Below are 20,427 nucleotides of genomic sequence, written 5' to 3' on the forward strand. Positions count from 1 at the left end.
GTCTTCGACCATGCTCTTTACTTACGCGAGCTGCCGCAGGTGATTGGTTTCGCCCTTGCTGAGAAAGTTCTCCAGGTAAATGATCAGAGGATCATAGGAGACAATGATAGTTTGAGTTCGCGGCTGCCAATGACTCAATGTAACACCAGAACACGCAACCCAGATCACAGTTGCAAGAGTAGCGACGACGCCGGCGGTCGCCCAATTGACACTGCGCCCAAAGCGGAGTGGGCCCGTCCGGGTGGCCTTTTTGTTATATTGTGTAGATGTCATTGCGCTCTCGACAGTTCCAGGGAATGGTGACATCCTTGGGGGCTAGCGTGACTACCAGAATATATACAAAGGCCCTGCTATTCATGCAAAACTTCTGTATATAAGCAGAGCACAGATTTGAGTTTCATGCTGGATAGTATCACATCCTGCAACTCGCAACATTATGCATCATTGAGTTCATACGACATGTCTTGTATACTCGGATCCTGATACAGAATAACACCCCATTGAGCGCTTGTGGACGTCATTGTTGCCAAGGGGGTAGACTAGTCAGATCCATCGACTAGCACTTTCAACCCAATAGGGAACATAGGAAACAAGTATTGTGGAGTAAGATGGGTACTCAAGAGGAAACTCTCTGACTTGGAACAAAAAGGCTCACTAGTTCCCAGTGGGAGAACTCAGAAATGGGTATACTAGAATCAAATTGACTCTGGGGAGGGGTTAACGGAAAGTCAAATAGTCTCCAGCCAACCGCTACCAAAGTTAAAAGTGCCATTTATCACCTACAATCATGTGTGATAGGCCTACTCCGGCAATTCCGACAGTAACGGCATGCTGTCAGATGCCGAGCCCGTAGCCGCTCTTCTATTTTTCTAAAAACATTATTGAAGTTTGGCTTGTCACAAATATAGCATTCGATACCCGAGCGGAGTCTAACGACCAGACAGCTCCAGTTCCCAACCCTAATATCGCTCTAGGATTCGTCATCACTATAGCACGGTACTAACGTTCCAGCAAGGCGATCCCATCGATGTTGGCAAGGGCAACTATTGCATGAGTCAAGCAAAAGATTTCGAGGGCCAAGAAATATAAAATCCTACAAACGCCCCAGCAGTCCTCAGTCAAGCATCCACTCCGACCGCCTATCCTGCTACCCAAACAACTTATCCTGCTACCCAAACAGGTTCTTTGAGTTTACTTTACTTCCATCTTCTGCAGAGGACTCTTGAAAATGCGATTCCACGTTCTTCTAACGGCCGCTTTCGCGACTCTTGTTCTTGCCGTGCCGGCTCAAGAGGTTTGACGCACCCTTCAACTTCACCATGAGACCAGTCAGTTAAAGCTTTCACAGCCACATATGAACCTGGAGGTGCGAAAGCCAAGACAAGGCCCATCTGACCCATGTGGAGTTAGTACAACCGGGCTATAAACCTTGTGTGTCGTGATGTCTTACTGACTTATGTAGCCTGGTGGTGATCCGCACTGTTAAAGCACCCTCCAGAGGAACAACTTGTTCAAGCTGCGCACGAGGGAGAAATTGACAGATGGATTTCTTCCAGTTGCGGATATTCGTGATATGTACAACTTGATACAGGAAAATGAGTGTTGTAGCTCTATAACGCAAAGCATCAGATAGAGTGTTATCACACCCCAACCCGGCAAATGCTATGATCAGTCTGCCTTACATACTTCTCAGGGAAGCTATCTCTGCAGGGGGGTTACTTTGAATGCTTGTGCTGGGTGAGAATTCAAGTCCTGGTATACCAACCCTTGATTGAACCGCATTTGATACCCTTGTCATGTTTTGTATGACTCTTTCTTCTGTTTCTTTCGTCCTTTTTCACTTTTGATCCTCCAAGGAATGGGATAAACAGCCTGAGATCAGCCCAGGAAGCCTTTGGGGCCTAGGTCGTTCTCGACGGAAAGCAACCAGGAGCTAGATATTTGCCCAAACTGACATGTATTCTCGCTGGTCACTCTCAGATGGATTAAAATAACCCCGAATATGAAGTTTGGCTACGTATATCTATTCAATCCTCGCAGGGTAGGCTTATGAGAATGTTGGTTGGTCGGCAAGATGTTGAAGAGTCGGAGCAGAAATAACGATGTCAGACATCTGAACAGAAACAATGCACCGGAATAAAGGGACAGCTATTTCTGATAGGAGGGCCAATCGTTCGTCAGAGCAATAAAGTTGTTTCACTGGTTAGCTGTTGTTACGATTGTCCTGATTGAAAAGTGTGCTTATGAACTTTCGTCATTGGAACCGACTGGTCAAATGCGGTGCTGCTAGCCGCTAAATGCTCCTATCAGAACATTGAAGAAAAAGCTGATGACTCTTTCACAGAGTCCGTATGCAAACATGAGAAGCGTGGCTTTACATTCGTGCTCTCAGAGCGGGCCAAATGTAGAGAGAGCACTGCGGATATGTCGCTAGAATGAGCTTGAATCCGAGATGAAGTAAAGCATTCCATTTTTGAACTGAGTTACGGATTATGTAACGTCAATCTACCACTGATAACAGGGTTCTCTATTGTTGGGGGTGAACTTGCTGTGCTGTGATTGTCTGCCATGTCTCAAAGCTTTGTGATTGGGGACAATGATGTTCTAATACGGGATACAGCAACAACACCGCAGCGTCGTGTGAGGCGGTTGTTTTGGCATGATCCATAATGTGACCTGGTAATATCGTACTTGGGCTCCTTTGAGTGACGGCGCTTTGCAAGAGATTATTCATTAGCTAGGTCGTCATAATAATCTACCAGCCCTGAAGAGGGCTCTCGTCCAACCATTTTCACCATATTTTGAAAGTTTACTCTTCTGTGGCATTGAAACGAGAATCTTTGTTCTCGACCTCGACGGATATCTCTTGTTCATCGAGCCGAATCAAAGCTTCCTTGATCTTGGAGACTGCCATATTTAGTTCACAGACAATTCATTACACCAATTAGTGACAAGAATAACGTTATCTAGCACTATCTCTGATTTCAGCGCGTGTGCGCTTCTTGCAGAACCGAGCACAGGCATCAACGGCTGCGTCCATATCGTAACCCGAATCATGGGTGTAGCTCATCAGAGCATGGCGACAATTTTGGCCAGAAACCGATCAAGAGGTGTCATCTACAACAACTATTGTTGGATGAAGAGCGCGGGGGTCGAGAGTCGGCGCCTGTTCCTCCAGACACGAAGATCTGCATCGCGGCAGATGAACTTGGCGAAGAAACTGACGTCACAGTATCTCGTAGCGCTCGGGGATCTTCGGTAAGATCGGGATTGCCGTGATGCTGCATCTTTCGAGGAACCCATCGTCAAGGATGCTGTGCATGCCTGACTTAACAATGACCAATAGTTTGACTACCGCTCTCAAGATATCGAGGCTGGCGAGGCTGATGTCTGTGACGCGCACATTCCGGACTGTTACGTCTCGGTGCTTTCGCATTTGCGGGATCAAGCATTGGTTTCGACATCGGCGATGAGGAAAACATCAAGTTAAGACGATTCCTCAAGAGCCGCCCTGTCATGAAGGACAGAATTGTACAGCTGCCGCGAGCCGGCTTCAACGAGGCGGGATACTCTGGTATGTTGCGTATAGGCAGATAGCCTCATTTCGGGCCAGAGCTTTGGCCATTCTCGTTTTGCCAGTCCCAGCAACGCCGAGCAAAATGACGATAGAGCCTGCAGTGGCTCAAGCAATGAGCTGATGGACAAGATAAGAGCTACTACTGGGAGAAGTCAGTCATCGTGTGAGGTCCAGAGTAGACGATGAGGCCTACCGTAGTTGCCATCCCATCGCCAGACTTGAGGTTCAACGGCATGGTCGACGACCAAGCTGAGTTGGGGTCAGAATCAGCATCTAGGAGGAGTTGTGCCGTTAGTAATGCATAATTATACGTTGAAAGGGGCAGGCATTCTCACAGTTCCCATAGGCCGTCGAGCGTGGAGTTGGGCAGCATGGTCACAATCTCATCGTCGGACAGAGATGGGGACTCCGGAGTGCAGCCGTACAAGTTGACTTTGATAGCAACGTCGCGGATGGAGACGACGCGGGTGGCCGGATCAAGGCCCTGGAACTCGACCACGCGGAGGGAGTGGAACATGTCGCTGGGGACGCCTTTGTGGACTAGGAAACAGTGAACATGCTGCATCGACATGAGAATAGGGCAAGACTGACAAACTGGCTCTTTCAAGAGGTCTGCTTCGAGGGAGATGACGGTGTCGTCCTTGAGCTTGGGTGGACTCCATTCTTGTTCGAGCCTGGAGAGAAGCTACTGAAAATTAGAAAAAATGAGGCCGATTGGGATGGCATTTAGAGACTGACCAGTTGGCAGCCCCTGTCGGTGTGGGAGGGCTATTTGAAATGTGAGCGGGGGATTGACAAGTCGGGGAAGATGCTCGTGGACCGGAGCTTCGCGGGGGCCAAACGTACAATTCTGCCGTCCTTGAAGCGGGCCTCGACGTAGGCAATACCCTTTTTGGGCTTCGAAATGATGATGTAGTCGTCTGTACGACCAAAGGTCACTGCTGTGTCGGCCATTTTGCTCGTGTCTAGCATGTCTCTGTCGCTCAATGGCTGTCGATTGTCGTCGTCGTCGTCGTCGTCGTCGGCGAGCAGTCAGTCAGTCTGTGGAGGTGAGGGGCATGGAGGGGTTTGACGATGGAGCAGCGGATTGGAAATTGCCGAATTTTCGTGGTTCAATTGGCAAAGTTGGGGGCGGGAACCGGGGAGAATTTTCTGTTTCCCGGTCGTCGTGGGCACTTCCCGGCTGCTGTGCTTGATTGAGCGATTGATTGATCGATTGTGTGGGCCGACGAAAGCCGTAGCGCATGCTAGAAAAGAAGTGCGACCTAGAACTGGCGAAGGCAAGGATGCGTGTACTTTGTACTACCGATGGAGTCCAGAGCGCCGGTAAGGGCGGGGAGAATGAAGGGAGGCAGGGAGCGGATTGGGGGGGGGGAGGAAGGGAAGACACGGACGGGAAGGGAAGGCGCTAGACGAGTGAGAATGTGGAATGTGGCAGGGGAGGAAGACATTAACAGTACCTAGTCGAGGCAGGAGGATGTGGCCGGGCATATTCAGGAATGGCCCTTCAACCGGACGCAGCTGCTCTTTTGAATTCCACATCGACGAAGACGAGAGCTGCGGAGGCACTGGAGGCAGGGACGGACACGCTCTACTTCGGCACCGGAGTGACGCCAGGAAAGCCAATCTAGACCCGTCAGTACGTAACAAAGACAGTGGCCACTGGGCAGCGATCCTTCCCCCGCAACACCACCGGGACTTTAGCAAAGTTCATCGACGCAAGGTTGGCCAGAACGACTTGGCCCGAAGCCTCCCTCTCACTCCCTATCTCTCTGGTGCCGGCAAGCATGAGACGACGGACGGCGCGCTCGCCGTCTTCGGTCTGAGAGTCCCGCGCGTTTCTCGTTACTCGTCCCTAGCCGGGCCGCACCTTGGCACCAGGCACTAGAAAGAGGGCAAGCACGTTGTTTCGGCTCGGTCTCAACAGCTGGCACGACGTTTTAGTCCGCTTGCTGCCTGCGCTCTGCTTTGCTTCGGCGGACGAGCACGATCCTGCCTGCCACGATCGATTGTTCCCGAGCGAGACTCGAACAGCGTTATTCTCTGCAAATTTTAGATCTGACGATGCATGTGAAAGACGTTCGTCGTCTTTTCTTTTGCCTCTGCTCGGGGGCGTCACGTTTGTCTAGGCTCAACCGCAAACGGGGACAGTCAGAGGCGTTCAGCAACGCCAATTAGATGCAGCCACAGAGGGCGATTACTTTTGACCTTTGTCTCTCACCCCCTAAATCCCTTGGAGCCACTTCGTGATCTAACGCGCCTGCTCCCGCCGCCTTTCCCAGAGTGACTGATATGTGGTCGACTGTGGAACACCCGATTCCAAAAATTCCTTGTCATTGCGCAAGTCTTCGGCGGGCACCGACTGATTCAGGCCACACAGGCCTCGAAACCTCTGAGTTTATGAGGCGGAATCTCCCATCCGTCTCAACTTCGCCGTCCGAGTTACCACTGTTGCTTGTGAATGGCCTCCAAGGGGATGGGATTTCCGATCTTGCCGATCCTCTCTAGCCATCAACGGTTCCTGTCCGAGGCTGTGCTGTCTCACGGTGGAGCTTTTCGGTATGCTTCCTTGGCCTGCATCTCAGCTGCACGCCCGGCCGCCGAAACCAGTGAGCCAGAGCGCCGGGTGGCTGTGTTAGCCATGTTGCTGCAAGGCCATTTCACGTGCGACGAGTCCGAGACTTGATCGAGCCCGGGACTGACTAAGGACCCTCCTTCAATAACCGTTGCCGGATGGTGACCTCATTTGATGCCGTTCGGTCGCACTCCGAACTCCAAGTTGTCTGCTCGTGACAGCGATACGGGGATTCCGTGACGGCCCGAGCCAACACCGCCGGGAAGTGGGTCGCTACCGGCAGTTAGCGGCTGGAATGGTACCGGGATTCGTGTATCATTGGGGTGGTATCCGACTACTGCGGAACCAGACTGTCTTCATCAAGAATATTCATTGCTTCCTACGTTAATATTATATGTCAGCCTCAAGGGTGGAAGGGCGACAACAGACTGGGACCGTGACTGATCACCGAGTGCCATATTTAATCCATGTTACCTTGAGTGGAAGGCAAGTTAGCGCAAGACAACAAGTAATCTTTCGAAAAAGATGCCATATCACTATATCACTGAGATTAAATCCGGAAGAAAACCAATACTGTTCCTTAGATCAAAACCCTCTGCCGTTCCAGTGGTTTTCAAGCAACACTGTGGCGTTGCGTGGCTGAACCGGTCTAGCCACAATCCCCATTTGTGGCGGTGCAATCTCCAAGCTAAGCAATCCACCAAGCAGGAGTCACCCGACGCATCATCACGTCACAGGTTCAGATGAAAGTGGGGACCTTCCCTTCCATGTGCCTAGAGCTCTCTTCCAGCTTCTGTCTCAACCGAGTCCAAGTCTTGTCCCGTCGCATCTTCAGATCGAACCCGACGACGTGCGACTCAACAGTAGCTTTACACACGTCGAATCCCGGCCCGAAGACGATGCTGCACGCGACATGGACGCGTTAATATTCGAACCCAACCCAGATGTCTGCAAAGGCGAAAATGCCATCAAACCGACCACCAGCCGTGACGTCTGGGTCCAGCTCGGCCTGTCCCTGCTCATCGGCATCTCAGCCTTCATCGCCTTCTGCATACTGCGCCCACGATGGCCGACCCTGTACGCCGCGCGCAAGCGCCGACTTGATCCCAGCATTGGCTTGCCTGCCCTACCGAACACCTTCTTTGGATGGATACCGGCGCTGTGCCGCGTAACCGAGGAACAGGTCCTCGCCTCTGCTGGTCTCGATGCCTTTGTCGTAAGTCGCAAGCTTCCCTGTGGACTGGGCGAGCTGTTCTGACTGGAATAGTTTCTTTCCTTCTTCAAGATGGCGATCCGGATTCTTGCAATCTTGGCCTTTTTCGCTTACGCCGTTTTGCTACCCATCAACCTCAAATTCGGTGGCAAAAAGCGCAAAAACAAAACAGAGGATGGCGACAAGAGTTTTGATAGCGAAAACGGTTATCTATGGGCATATCTGGTGTTTCTTTACTTCTTCTCGGTTGTCACCCTCTACATTATGAACAAGGCGACTTTTAGAGTTATCCATGTCCGACAAGAGTACCTGGGAACCCAGTCTACCATTACAGACAGAACTTTCCGTTTGACGGGCATTCCTCAAAACCTGCGCTCCGAGGACAAAATCAAGCGGCTTATCGAAAAGCTCGAGATTGGGCAGGTGGAGAATGTCAGCTTATGTCGGAACTGGAAGGAGCTCGATTCCTTGGTCGCGCAACGGGAGCAGGTCCTGGCCAAGCTGGAAGAGACTTGGAGCGTCTACCTTGGAAAGCAGGCTGCTCTCCCCAAATCCGTGCAACGCTTGCGTGATCCGCTGGCCGAGCCGTCGGTCCTGGAGCCTAGAGAGGCTGAAGTCGACGAGGAGGCTGGGGAGAACGGCCGCTTGTTAGATCACAACCACATCCACCCTGAGTTTGTTGAGAGATCGCGGCCTAGGGTAAGGCTCTGGTACGGGTTTTTGAAGCTCCGAAACCGCAAGACGGACGCTATTGATTACTACGAGGAGAAGCTACGTCGACTTGATGAGAAGATTCGCGAGGCTAGAGATAAGGACTTTGCACCGACCGATCTGGCTTTCGTAACGATGGACTCGATTGCCGCATGTCAAATGGCGATCCAGGCCCGCATCGACCCTCGACCCGGACAACTTCTGACCAAGCCCGCGCCGTCGCCGTCGGATGTGATGTGGGCCAATACATACGCGCCCCGCGGGGTACGTCGTCTCCGGTCTTGGTCGGTTACTATTTTCGTCGCCGTCTTGACGATTGTTTGGTTGGCCGTTGTCGCTTCCATTGCTACTCTTCTGAGCATCTGTAACTTCAGGACATGGTTCCCGTCAGTGGTTGCATTCCTGGACGAGTGGCCAACATTGCGCGCCTTGATTGAGACAGGTTTGCCGACCCTTCTCGTCTCGTTGCTCAACGTTGCTGTGCCGTACCTGTACGAGTTTCTCTCATACGAGCAAGGCATGATTTCCAAGGGCGACGTGGAGCTCTCGATTGTGTCCAAAAACTTCTTCTTCACCTTTTTCAACATTTTCATCGTCTTGGCTACTTCGAACACGGCCTTCACCGTCCGCAATTTGCTCAAGCAGATCCAAGACGTCTGGAAAAGCCCAGCGACATTGACAAATACCATTGCCGGGCAGCTCCGGGATTTGGCCGTTTTCTACACCAACTTCATCATGCTTCAAGGTATCGGTCTGTTTCCCTTCAGGCTTCTCCAAGTTGGTAGCATCGTTCTCTACCCAATCTATCGTATGGGGGCCAAGACGCCTAGGGACTTTGCCGAGATCATGAAGCCGACTGTCTTCAGCTACGGCTTCTATCTCCCCACAGCCATGCTCATTTTTATTCTGTGTCTCGTATACAGCACTCTGGAGTATGGCTCGTGGATCTTGACGGTTGGACTCGTCTACTTCATTCTCGGCTACTTTACGTACAAGTACCAGCTCTTATATGCCATGGACCAGCCGCAACACGCGACTGGTGGTGCGTGGCGGATCATCAGCTACCGCGTCATACTCGGTCTGTTCGTTACACAGGTTGTAATGTCCAGTATCATGGCTTTGGAGTTGGGCTTCGTGCAGTCGGTCACCGTTCTTCCGCTCATCGCCTTCACTGTCTGGTACAGCGTCTACTTCAAGCGCCGTTTCGATCCCCTGACACGATACATTTCGCTGCGGAGCATCCGGGCTGTTAACGATCCAGATGACGCCGCGGTGCTGGATGAAGATTTCGAGGGACCTAGGCCGTCGCAGGGTTTGTTAAGACGAGGTAGCACGATTGACGAGGACAAAGAAAAGGGCATGACGTTCGTGAACCCCAGCCTGACTTCTCGGTATGTTGCCCTTCTGTTTGCGAATCAGAAAGTATCCTTGCTAAACGTTCGCAGTCTTGAAGAGCCATGGGTTTACCAGGACCCCCCTTCGTACCAAGAGGACGGGGAAAATGGAGAGGGGAGCGGTCCCGATACGGAGACGCCCAACGCGCCCGCAAACACGGCGTCGGCTGCATCCGATAGTTCGATGAGCCTCGGCGACACGCACATTTGGCGGCAACAGGCGGACAGCAACAACCGACAGAGCGTTTAAACGCCCAAGCTGGTTGGGCATGGTGCTGGCTGTAAATATCACCCTCAAGTGCATACGGGAACATGACATGATCAGGCGGTGGGGTTTGGTAGCGGGGATAGCAGCACTATACTATACCACTATGGAGTTTCGGACGGTTGATCGATGATCAATCACAATAATAGGAATCGATCCAAAAGCGCTTGTTTTTTCGGGATTTGATACTCTCGGCATCAGCTGCAACTCCTGCAGCGTCGCTCTCATCGGATGTGACAAGATGGGCTTAACTGGGTTCCCCCTGACAATCTAGCACATTTTCGCCTGACAGCTCTTCCTGAAAGGCCCCCGGTACGTAGAAGCCCCCTCGAGTCGGTGGGGCGCCCAGAGCTCGAGGGGAAATGCATGGCGGGGTAGCTCTTGGACCAGGCCATTCTGCATCCCAAGTCAAGCTTGAAAAGCGCGGCAGGCCCAGCTGGGCTCGTCCACGTCATTCAGCAGGAAGAGGGTTCAGAAACAAGTCGCCGGATTTGGCATCTACCAGTTGCTGCCGCAAACATTCGTGGGTACCTATTGGCGTCGGTATCGCAGAGGGAAAGAACCATGCGGCGATAGGCAGCCAAGGAGGGGGAAGCCGAACATTGGCTTAGCCTCTTGCTCTTTTCCCACTTGGCTCTCCTCTTCTTCCCGTCAAAAGCCCCTCGGCTCCCTCTGTCCCACGTCCCGCCATTCTCTGTGGGCTGACATCCTTCATTCTCAACCACCCAGCACGACAGCGTTTGGTCCCGCATCTCTGCCTCGATCGCCTCGATACCGCCCCCAAGCGCCCACCATGAAGCTCGCCGTCTTTAGTACCAAAGCCTACGACAGGAAGTATATTTCCGCCGCACACGAGGCAAAGAAGGAAGAGTTCAAAAAGCACAACGCAAAGCTCACCGATGACAACACTGACTTCGGCATCATCTATCACGACTTCTCCCTGTCGTCCGAGACCGTCTCCCTTGTCAAGGACGTCGACGCCGTCTGCGTCTTCGTGAATGACTCTCTTACCGCTGATGTTGTCGAGAAGCTGCACAAGGCTGGCTGCAAGGCCATCCTGCTGCGCTGCGCGGGTTTCAACAATGTCGACCTTAAGACAGCCGAGAAGTTTGGCATCTTCGTCGCCAACGTCCCCTCGTACTCGCCCGAGGCTGTCGCAGAGTTCGCTGTCGCCCTGCTGCAATCCCTCAACCGACGCACTCACCGAGCCTACAACCGGACCCGCGAAGGCAACTTCAACCTCGATGGTCTACTAGGCAAGACTGTACATGGGAAGACGGTGGGCATCATCGGTACGGGAAGGATTGGTGTGTCTATGGCACGCATCATGAAGGGTTTCGGCTGCACTATCTACGCCTTTGACCCCTTCGAGTCGGACGCCTTCAAGGAGTTTGGCGAGTACCTGCCTCTGGAGGAGCTTCTGCCCAAATGCGACTTTATCAGCTTGCACTGCCCTCTGATGGACAAGACGAAGCACATCATCAACGACAAGACGCTCAAGCAGATGAAGCCCGGCTCCATACTGATCAACACGTCCCGAGGCGGCCTGGTTGACACAAAGGCCGTCATCCACGCCCTAAAGACTAAGCATCTCGGCGGCCTGGCCCTTGACGTATACGAAGGCGAGGGTGATCTCTTCTACAATGATCATTCGGGCCACATCATCGACGATGACCTGCTTACCCGGCTCATGACCTTCCCCAACGTTCTCATCTGCGGCCACCAAGGGTTCTTCACCGAGGAAGCGCTGCAGGAGATCTCCGAGTGCACTTTCCGCAACCTTGAGGACTTCATGCTTGGGCGCAAGTGCTCGAACTCTTTGGTCAGAGAAGAGTTCACCAAGACGCGAAGAGATTCACTCCCAGTGCGCATTGTTTGAGGGGTTTGAGCCCGCATGGCGGGCCATCGGTGGAAATGAACGGCACACCTGCGGGTTGATGGATACCCCACTATTCCTTAGAACCATCACTAGTACTTTGTAGGTAGTTACGCATCACGACTCACGAATAGATGATTCCTTGCATCCCCACTCGGTTCGTCATCAAACTTGCGTCATGTGTGATCTCGGAAGATAGCCACGTGACCGCTATTGCAATCGCCAAGGTGTGTATCAAGACGCAATCATTGTTTAGGAAAACGATTAGATGATGATTTGAACTTGGTTTAGAATTATCAACGGCACCAGCCGTTCTACATCTATACTCGTCTATGATCTAACGCGTCCAGCCCACGAATTCTACCATCTAACGCCAATCGATTAGGCCGAAGGAACCAAATGTGACCGAATTCCAGACCTAAATGCTTGGATGCGATTTATGATTGCTGAAGAGCAGCTTTATAAAGGGTGTTTTGTTGTGTGAGGTAGCACATCAGCCGCTTACGCAGGCTCAAAGGTACGGGTGGGATCCTGAGCGTTCTTCTCCGGCTTGGCCTTCTCGATGTCGGATCCGGACGCGGTCTCGTCATCAGCGGAGTAGGCGTACTTGCTTCTCGCACGGATCCTGGCTCCGTAGACCCAGAAGAGGAACGGGATAGCGCAGCACGCGAGGCCGAGGAAGCCGAGGAGGGACGAGGCCCACTGATCGCCGAGGCGGTCGTACATTTGCTCAGTAAAGAGGACGACGCCCGCTCCCCAGAAGGAACGGATGCAAGTCTTGGCCGCGAGTGCGGAGGCGGCCTGGTGCTGGTACGAGTCGACGAGGTAGTTATTGGCCGAGTTGTACAGAAAGATGAAGCCGAAGCCGACGGGGAAACCGCCGAGGGCGGGACCGGCCCAGTGCAGGCGAGGGTACGAGGTCCAGGCGAAGATGAAGAGGCCGATGGGGATGAACCAGCAGCTCAGCATCATGGGAATCAGGCGGGTCTCGGCGGGTGGGTGGCCGTTGTGCTTCGCGACCATCTTGAGGTAGTGCTTGTTCACCCATGGGGAGCAGGCGGCTGAGCAGAGGACGCCGACGGCGAGAGGGATGAACATGAGACCGGTCGAGGATGCCGAGTAGCCCTTGCGCTTCTGGTAGATGATGGGGAAGGCGACGAAGAACATGTACAGCAGGCCGTAGAGGACGGACATGTAGATGGAGATGAGGAAGACGATGAGCTCGCGGAAGAGGAGCTGGAAGGGGCGGATGAGGAAGATTCCGAGGCGCTCACTCAGGGGCCGCATGTCAATGTCCTGCTCGGTGACGTGGGACGCGTCGCCCGTGTCCTTGCGCATCTTCTTGGCGCGGCGGGCGAGGATCGTGGGCGCGTAGGTCTCGGGAACGGTGAAGGAGATGAGGACCCAGACGATAAAGGCGAGGATCAGCTGGATCCACATTAGCATACTTCTTTTAAGTTTTTGTAATACTTCTCTGTAGCAAGACGTACTTGGATCCAGTACAACCAGCGCCAGCCGGCCGCGTCGGAGAGAAAGCCACCCACGAGGGGACCGATGGCGGGACCGATGAAGGGGGCGGCGGAGAAGGCCGCCATGGGGACGCCGCGCTCCTCGTTGCGCCAGAGGTCGGCGAGGGTTCCGCCGACGAGGGTCATGGGCGCGGAGAAGGCGATGCCGTCGATGGCGCGGCAGACGAGGAGGGTCCCGAGGTTCTTGGCGACGGCGCAGGGGATGATGAAGATGACGGCCAGCAGCAAGGTCGAGGCGTAGATGATCTGGCGGCCGTAGATCTCCGACAGGGGCGCAAAGGCCATGGGCCCGACGCCGAAGCCGATGACAAAGACGGAGATGGAGACGAGAGCGGCCTCCTCGGAGACGTGGAACTCCTCGGCGACGCCGGCGACGTCGGCGGTGATGACGGAAGAGCAGAAGGCAACGACGAAGCACGTCATGGCGACGACCATTGTGCAGTACCACTTGTAGGCTTTGGACCAGTTTTTGGGGTTTTCGGGGTCGTTGGGGACGAAGGTAACAAGCTTGTAGTTGCCGGCTGGGGCGTCCGGGCCGGTGGCCGATGTGGCCGTCGCGGGGATCTCACCATCGCGGGCTTCGACGCGGTATTCGTCGAGGTTGGCATTTGGAGAGAGGGTGCGGTAGGGGAGGTTGACGTCGAGCTCCGGGTCCAGGCGCTCCTTGGTCGCCACGGGGTGGAGGACGCTCGTGACGGAGGAGCGTCGGTTATGTGATGACGAATGGGTGTTTGCGGTGGTTGTGACGGGGGCGTACTGACGTCCTGCCGCTGCGTCGTCCGAGTCGGAGGAGGAGCCCGGTGGTAGTGTGTAGGAGGAGGTTCGTGATGGTTGATCCATCTTGGGCGGTGTGTTTGTGGGCTTCTTGGGATGTGAATTACAGGTGTGATGCGAATTTCTAGTGGCACGGATCCCCTTAGCGGTCAAGGATTGCGAAGGAGTAGATCACAGAGAGCGAGGGGCTAGGGGATGACCCGGGACTGGTGAACATGAGATCAAGGGACAGGACTCTCTAGACATTACGATCTGGGAGGGTGGGCGCCTCCCCGACTTTATACTTGTCCCGTCTTGGACGAAGGAACATGAGTCAATTTTCGAGCCTCTTGGTAAATACACAAGCAGGGCCTGGGATCCGGTCGCAATTCGGGCTATGGGTGGGAAATCGGCGCGGCATTCGGGGTACCCACCATCGCGGACGACCCGCTTTTCCCGTCCGAATTGGACCAATCTGCACCCTGTGATTCGTGACAGCGATTTGTACAGGGTACCTCCGTACCGGGCAGCAAAGATTTTGTGGTCTAGACGCTGCGTTCTCTCGTGATACAGAGCCCTGGCGACATGGTCCGTGAGTAGTTCATGTGGAATCGATACGTACTGCACAATGTCCAGGTTCCTCTCTCTCTCTCTCTCTCTCTCTCTACCCCCTTCTGCCTGATGACATTTCGAGTCCCCACAGAATGTTGATGACGAGGTCCACGACACTGGAGGCGACCGTTGCATGCAGAGCCTGTTTCGAGGACGTGAGGCCTGCGATCTCCTAGGCGACTGAGTAATGGCCGGCCAGAAGAATGAGACGTGGCGGAAGGGGGAGGGGGTTCGAGGAAACGAGTACCGTTTACCTGTCATGTCACCGCTGCTTGGGCAGGGCACGTGGAACGGGGAGGATGAGGGCTAAGAAGTCGGGAGGTGAGAGATTGCAGAAAATGTCGGGGCGCGTTTGACACGAACGCCGACTTTTTTCTCCCTGATTCTGTGGCTTCTCTGCCTGTAGGTTGCGTTTGCACGGGGGGCATGTTTGACGCGAGTGCGACCTGGCGTTCTGGTCTGCGGCGGACTGAAGCTATCCCTGGGTTGGACTAGAACGAATCTGAAAAGCTTCAATCTTTGTGACCCAAGACCCGGACAAGGGTTGGAAGGTCGGCGGCCCGCAGCCCAATCGCGTCGTTTCCCGGGGCAGCTTTCACCGTTACCATTGTACATACATACAAAGGCGAGCGCACATGCGCCTAGACGAGGAGGCGTGTCCCGTGTTGCGTCGAATGGCTCGAGGCGTCAGTTCCTTTTTCGTTTTCGCGAGGTTTGCGGCTCTGTCCGGGTAGGTGATGGAGGTTTAGGTACCCTTGGGTTGCCAGGGGAGGAGAGGCGACAAAGCGTAAGGGTGCGGCCGGGTGCAAAAGTACGGGTCTGGGAATAAGAGGAAATGACTTTTGGGCGGCACTAGTCTCTTGGGAGGCCCGTCCTGCTGGGGGGACCCCAGGCGTGTCTATACTGGACCCTCAGGGCTGAACAACAGGGGGAGAAATCTCGGAATGATTTCGGGGTGTCGTCATTTTCTGCTTCGTCGACAAGTTTTCCTGTTTGCTACTATGAGAAGATCCAAAACGACTTGACATTCCCCAAATTTGTTGAGAAAGGGCGCATCATGGGTCGCATGAACTGGCCTGCCTCCGTATCGCATCACGCCTGGCCCTCGCCTCTCCATACTCGTCCAAACTCTGAAAGTCTGTTTCCTTTTCGATGTCTGGGGTTGGAGTGGGCGGAAGGGATGCCGCTGTCTGCGTCGGCTGCGTGTTTAGCAAAGCTCTCTCTTGAGCCGAGGAAGCTCCCCTTTCGTCCGGGACGCACGGGCCCGCAAAAGCCGGCGGAGACGGGTGGGTTCGTAGCGGGGCTCCGGCCGGAGGGGTCCCGCGCACCGGTCGAAGAGATTTCGTTGCCATGGAACTTTCTGTCGCACACGGGCATCGTCCTCAACCTTTTTTCTCGTGGGTTTCTTTCGGTTTCCTTCCCTTTCAATCCCCGAGAGATACGCCAGATACGCGAGATACGCTGGGCTTGCTCCTCTTCGCCGCAGTTCCATGCTAGAGCGTTGCAAGAGCAATCAATTCAAGCGCTGGCAGACGTGGACGCAGCTACCGCTCGCCGCATTTTCGTCGCGGAAAGACCTAACAGGTGGGGTTGGAGCAGCAAGAAAGAAAAGAAAATAGGGTTTCAAGGATGGACGCAAATTCTTTTGATTACGCTTGCAAAAAGCGCTTATTCCCGACGGACCAAGTGGGGGGCTTGTCACCACATGCACGATGCACGCTTACTGCAGCGCCGTGTTATCAGCGAGCTCTCGGTGTTTGGGCGTATCACCATTCATCGTCCTAGGTATCCGAGCCTCGTGCGTGTGTGTGCTCGGAGGTCCACTTGGTATCGCGTCCACAGGACACGCAGAGTTTAATAAGAGGGGATTAAGACGGTAAGGGAAACACCTTCTGGCCGTCTTGGAGACCGGATCCGCTGGCGTGCGTCCGGGTATTGCTACAGTAGCAGAGGCATTACAGGTGGATCGGAGGCTATTGCGGCTGTCAAGGGGAGCGATGACAGAGTATCTTACGACTAATCAGGGGGGTTCGACGTCCCTGCGAGATGAGCCGAGATAATGGGCGTGGGAGTCTAACAGGTGGGTGTGACAAGTAGAGGGATTGGAAGCGCGCATGGGTGCTGTTGGATGCAGTGGGAGGCTTTTAGCGCTTTGGGGGGGAGGTTACGTGGGCTTTGGTTGATTCTGGTTGATGCCTAAAAGGAGACCATGTGTCGCGGGTATTGGCTTCCCGGCCGAAGAGTCGATAGCAGCTCGTCAAGACTGGGCCACGGGGTACGAACGGTTTTGGGCATGTGTGGCTGACTATCACTGCAGGCAGACCAAGAGGAAAGTGGGTGGACCGGAAGCTTTCAAAAGTCGGAGCTCGCGACTTGGGTCTCCGCTTCCCGGGCTGCTTCGTGGTCGGCGTGCCCAGCCCCGATTTAAGAGCGTGTCAAGGAGGTTCAAGAAACGTACATGTCGGCCAAGATCGTCCGGGGGGTTGACGGGTTTGGATCTTGGCATTTTTGCTCTCGGATCGTGACCGGGACACTCGGATTTTGAGGAGCTGTCGGCGCAACTGATGATTAGTGTTGCCAGACGCCAGTAACGTCTAGGCTGATGCGCGGTTCACAACTAACATACAGTCACGGCCAGGTATCCATCCCCTCGACCTCGATTCCCAGATTTCGATCCCCAGACTCCCCGACACCCGGCGCGACGTAAATACTCGAGGAAGGATAGGCTTGCTGCTGCTATACGTCTCACGAATGTGAGACAGCTGCGTCACGGAGGACCCCAAGTTCTTGCGCAGCGAGGTCATTGTAGCTTGCATGGTTGCGGGACGGGTCGTTGGTCCGGTGTTGCCAGGCTTGGCCCTATGCGAGAAGCGACTCGGAGCGTATGCGCGGGGATTCCGGAAGGTGGCCGTGGTGGGTCCCTCACTTTGTCGCGATTTTACTGCCGCAACGGGGCCGGAGCATGCGATGTTGGGTGATGGCCGTTGTTCATGCAGAAATCGAAGCGAGAAAGGTTCCAGTACGCGGCATTGGGAACGGCCTACCTACCTACCGGCTGACGCTTTGGTCAATGCTAACAAGATGATGAGCGACTCGGACATAGCATAAGTAACGGCTGAGGATAGAAAGTGCCACATAGTTTAGTCTGTTAGGGTAGTGGGCAGGGAAAAACGAGCAGGCATACAAATGGCTGGCTGTCGCTTCCAGAACATGGTATAAATGGGTCGTCCTCTACGGCAAGAAGCTGCAAGCAACTGAGAGCGAAAAATGTCAAAAAGTAAAAGCGTTTTGTCGACAAGATCAACAAGAAAAAGAATTGATCAGTGGGAGGCTTGAACTCCCGGCCTTGGCATTACACAACATTTCTGGTGAAATATTAGTACCACGCTCTAACCAACTGAGCTAACCGACCTGTTTGGTTAGGAGCTAGGGCGGTTTAGCGTTCTATGTTGGTCAGCAAGCCGCCCGCTCCACACTGGGATTCGGTCAAGTCGCCCTCTCAGTATCATCGTCTCCTAAGGGGTTCTGCATAGCACCATAAAGGAAAAAGGGAGAAATACGAGGGAACATCCTGCTCTTGACTTGGGAATTGTTTTTCAATTGCGAGAGTTGTTACAGGCTGTAGTTGTGCCTTGGTATAGGCTTGATCCTTCTTGTTCAGTGGATCCGTCGCTGTTTGCATTGTATCATCCTTCCCGCCATTGAAATGTAGGTGCTTGCTGTTTTGGTGAAGAAGTTATTGAGCAACAGCCTTAGGATTGTTTGCCCTTTCCTGAACATCCACGACGCTCAAACTCCCAGGCATTGTTTTCTTCCCCTAAAACATCTCGTCTCTCCATTACTTCGTCCGTTTCGCATCTCCAGCTGGCGTCGACGTTTGCATCAGCACCATTCCCAAAAAGCACCCTCACCAGGCTGAGGAAGACTTTTATCCCAAAGTACTCTCTTTGACATTTAGACATTGGATACATCATTCTCTTCACGAATTGTTTCCCCATGCTGTCTCCCGCTAGTCAGCTCGCCGTCGCCATGAACGCCCAGCCCGACGATGTGGTGCATTTTCACGGTCATGGCCACCACGTACCACAACCCGTTCCAGCCGCCATGCGTCTCCCCGTCGAGATCCTTTGCCAGATCTACGAGCTGCTCGACCCATACGACTTCAACGTCGCACGACACACCTGTCGATCCTGGTTCTTGGCTGGCTTCAGCCGGACTGTTCTCATCAGCATGCTCAAGCGGGGAGGCTGGTGGTCCAGCGTCGAGGGCATCCTCAACCTAGAACAGAAAGATAAAATGCCCAAGATTCAAAGCCAGGGTCTAAATCAAGAGTGGATCATGTCCAAGTGGCTCGCCAGAGAGTGCACGCTGGGCCCAAATCACCGCGGATCTGAGCCCGCCTTCGTCGAAATCAGTCAGACGCAATTCGCGGACCTGCATTCCGACACTTCGATACCTGCCATCGCTGAAGACACCGCCACATACACCGCAAGCATGTGTGGCCGCTTCCTAATGGTCACCTACGGAGCAACCATTTATGTCTACGAATTGAACCATCGATGCAGGAACGCCAACTCGCCCAGGTGGGTGTTGTCTTCGTAGGAGGAGACCTCACAACGCCAAAAGGGTCTCCTGCGGCCTGTTTCAACCATTCTATGCCCGTATAAAGTTCTCTGCTGTGCCATGGATACATCTCGGGGACGCTACTCCATCGCTGCTGTCCTCGACGGCCGGAATGGCATCGTTTGTGACATCACAGGACTGGTCTCAAAACATGAGGTGACCGCGATATCCTTAAACTCCTCCGGCCAAAACACTGACGTTCGTTTGAAGAAAAACGGCATATCGTGCATGTGTCGCGCGCGGTCAGCTTCGCTCCCCCTCCTGTCGAGACAGGACCTAGGTCCGTCTATCGCAACGTTTGCACGGCCGACAACCCGCCACGCTCGGTTGCCATTTGCCCCCAACGTGTTTGCGTCGCTTTTGGCTCCTCGTCTGCTGTTGAGCTGCATTGGGTTGACAGCCATACTAACAAAGACCTTGTTCGCCGTTTCCCTTTGTCTACGCGGAGCGACTTTGTCTACTTTCTCCCACCTCGGCCGACCGTTGATTCAGCCAAGAAGCTTCGCCTCATTAGCTCAGCAGCAGCTACGGACTGCAGCTCAACTTCGATGCAGATCATTCTGGGTGCGTTGGGCGGCACCTTTGGTGGTTATCCTCCGGATATTCCGGCCGTCATCTCGCGACTTGAGACATCCGTTGCTGGACCCGAAACGGACATGTCCAATGTCTACACAATCACAGAACAGCAACTAAGTGCTTCTATCAGCCCTCCTCCCTTTCGCAGGACTACTTGGAGGGGATGGGAAAGAAAGGTCATCAAATCCAGGCCCGCCGCCGCGGACAATTACAGAGCTATACCCCTGAGCGACGGCTCTCATATCCTCTTCACGGACCCCAGAACCGGATACTTGTGTTTGGGTGCCGACTCGCCGGTTGGATCAATGACCCGTCTTCAAAGAAAGGTGCAATTCTGTCCTCCTTCAACAGCTTGCTCAAACGCGCCGATCCTCTGCGCTGTGGGAAATGATTTGACCAATGGAGTCAGGGTTGCCGCCGTCTTCCCAACAGCACAATGGGTGGATCAGCTTGGCTTCCAGTCGAAAAAGCAGCTACTTGTCTTTTACAGCTTGCCTCCAGATATGTTTAAAGACATCTCCCGCTTCGAAAACTTGGCTGGCATCGTCGATCGTCCCATGGCAGACTGGACTGCGTGGTGGCCGATGTCTTTGCTTCGACCCTTTGCTGCGGCCCACGGTAGCGGCCTGTACAAGTCCTCTCTCGTCCAAAGCGAACCATCATATCCGATAGACATTCACGGACAGGTTGTTGCTGTTTGCTCCGGCATTGTCGACCTCGCGT

The 20,427-nt window shown here is 53.9% G+C and overlaps 5 protein-coding genes and 1 non-coding gene across 6 annotated transcripts; 3 read left to right on the forward strand and 3 right to left on the reverse strand.

The window, feature by feature from the left end:
- Positions 1-3,908: 3,908 nt before the first annotated feature.
- ColSpa_00773 (uncharacterized protein) lies at positions 3,909-4,531 on the reverse strand (the record flags this gene model as incomplete). The annotated part of the gene is made up of 2 exons (XM_049266985.1): positions 3,909-4,262; positions 4,424-4,531. The coding sequence occupies 2 exons, from the start codon at positions 4,529-4,531 to the stop codon at positions 3,909-3,911; spliced, it is 462 nt and encodes a 153-aa protein (XP_049122942.1).
- Positions 4,532-7,065: 2,534 nt separating this feature from the next.
- ColSpa_00774 (calcium permeable stress-gated cation channel 1) lies at positions 7,066-9,720 on the forward strand (the record flags this gene model as incomplete). The annotated part of the gene is made up of 3 exons (XM_049266986.1): positions 7,066-7,368; positions 7,420-9,467; positions 9,522-9,720. 3 exons carry the CDS (start codon positions 7,066-7,068, stop codon positions 9,718-9,720), a joined length of 2,550 nt encoding a protein of 849 aa, XP_049122943.1.
- An 808-nt stretch (positions 9,721-10,528) lies between these two features.
- Positions 10,529-11,614, forward strand: ColSpa_00775 (2-hydroxyacid dehydrogenase; the record flags this gene model as incomplete). Its single annotated transcript, XM_049266987.1, has 1 exon — positions 10,529-11,614. The coding sequence occupies one exon, from the start codon at positions 10,529-10,531 to the stop codon at positions 11,612-11,614; it is 1,086 nt and encodes a 361-aa protein (XP_049122944.1).
- Positions 11,615-12,112: 498 nt separating this feature from the next.
- Positions 12,113-13,980, reverse strand: ColSpa_00776 (putative mitochondrial ATP-dependent helicase irc3; the record flags this gene model as incomplete). Its single annotated transcript, XM_049266988.1, has 2 exons — positions 12,113-13,039; positions 13,102-13,980. The coding sequence occupies 2 exons, from the start codon at positions 13,978-13,980 to the stop codon at positions 12,113-12,115; spliced, it is 1,806 nt and encodes a 601-aa protein (XP_049122945.1).
- Positions 13,981-17,822: 3,842 nt separating this feature from the next.
- Positions 17,823-17,917, reverse strand: ColSpa_tRNA_011. The gene is made up of 2 exons: positions 17,880-17,917; positions 17,823-17,858 (listed from the first exon to the last, which is right to left on the reverse strand). It is a non-coding gene; the product is annotated as a tRNA-Ile (tRNA).
- Positions 17,918-18,534: 617 nt separating this feature from the next.
- On the forward strand, positions 18,535-19,107 carry ColSpa_00777 (uncharacterized protein; the record flags this gene model as incomplete). The annotated part of the gene is made up of 1 exon (XM_049266989.1): positions 18,535-19,107. The coding sequence occupies one exon, from the start codon at positions 18,535-18,537 to the stop codon at positions 19,105-19,107; it is 573 nt and encodes a 190-aa protein (XP_049122946.1).
- Positions 19,108-20,427: the final 1,320 nt, after the last annotated feature.

This window comes from Colletotrichum spaethianum (assembly GCF_022836535.1).
Source record: "Colletotrichum spaethianum MAFF 239500 DNA, contig01, whole genome shotgun sequence".
NCBI lineage: Eukaryota > Fungi > Ascomycota > Sordariomycetes > Glomerellales > Glomerellaceae > Colletotrichum > Colletotrichum spaethianum.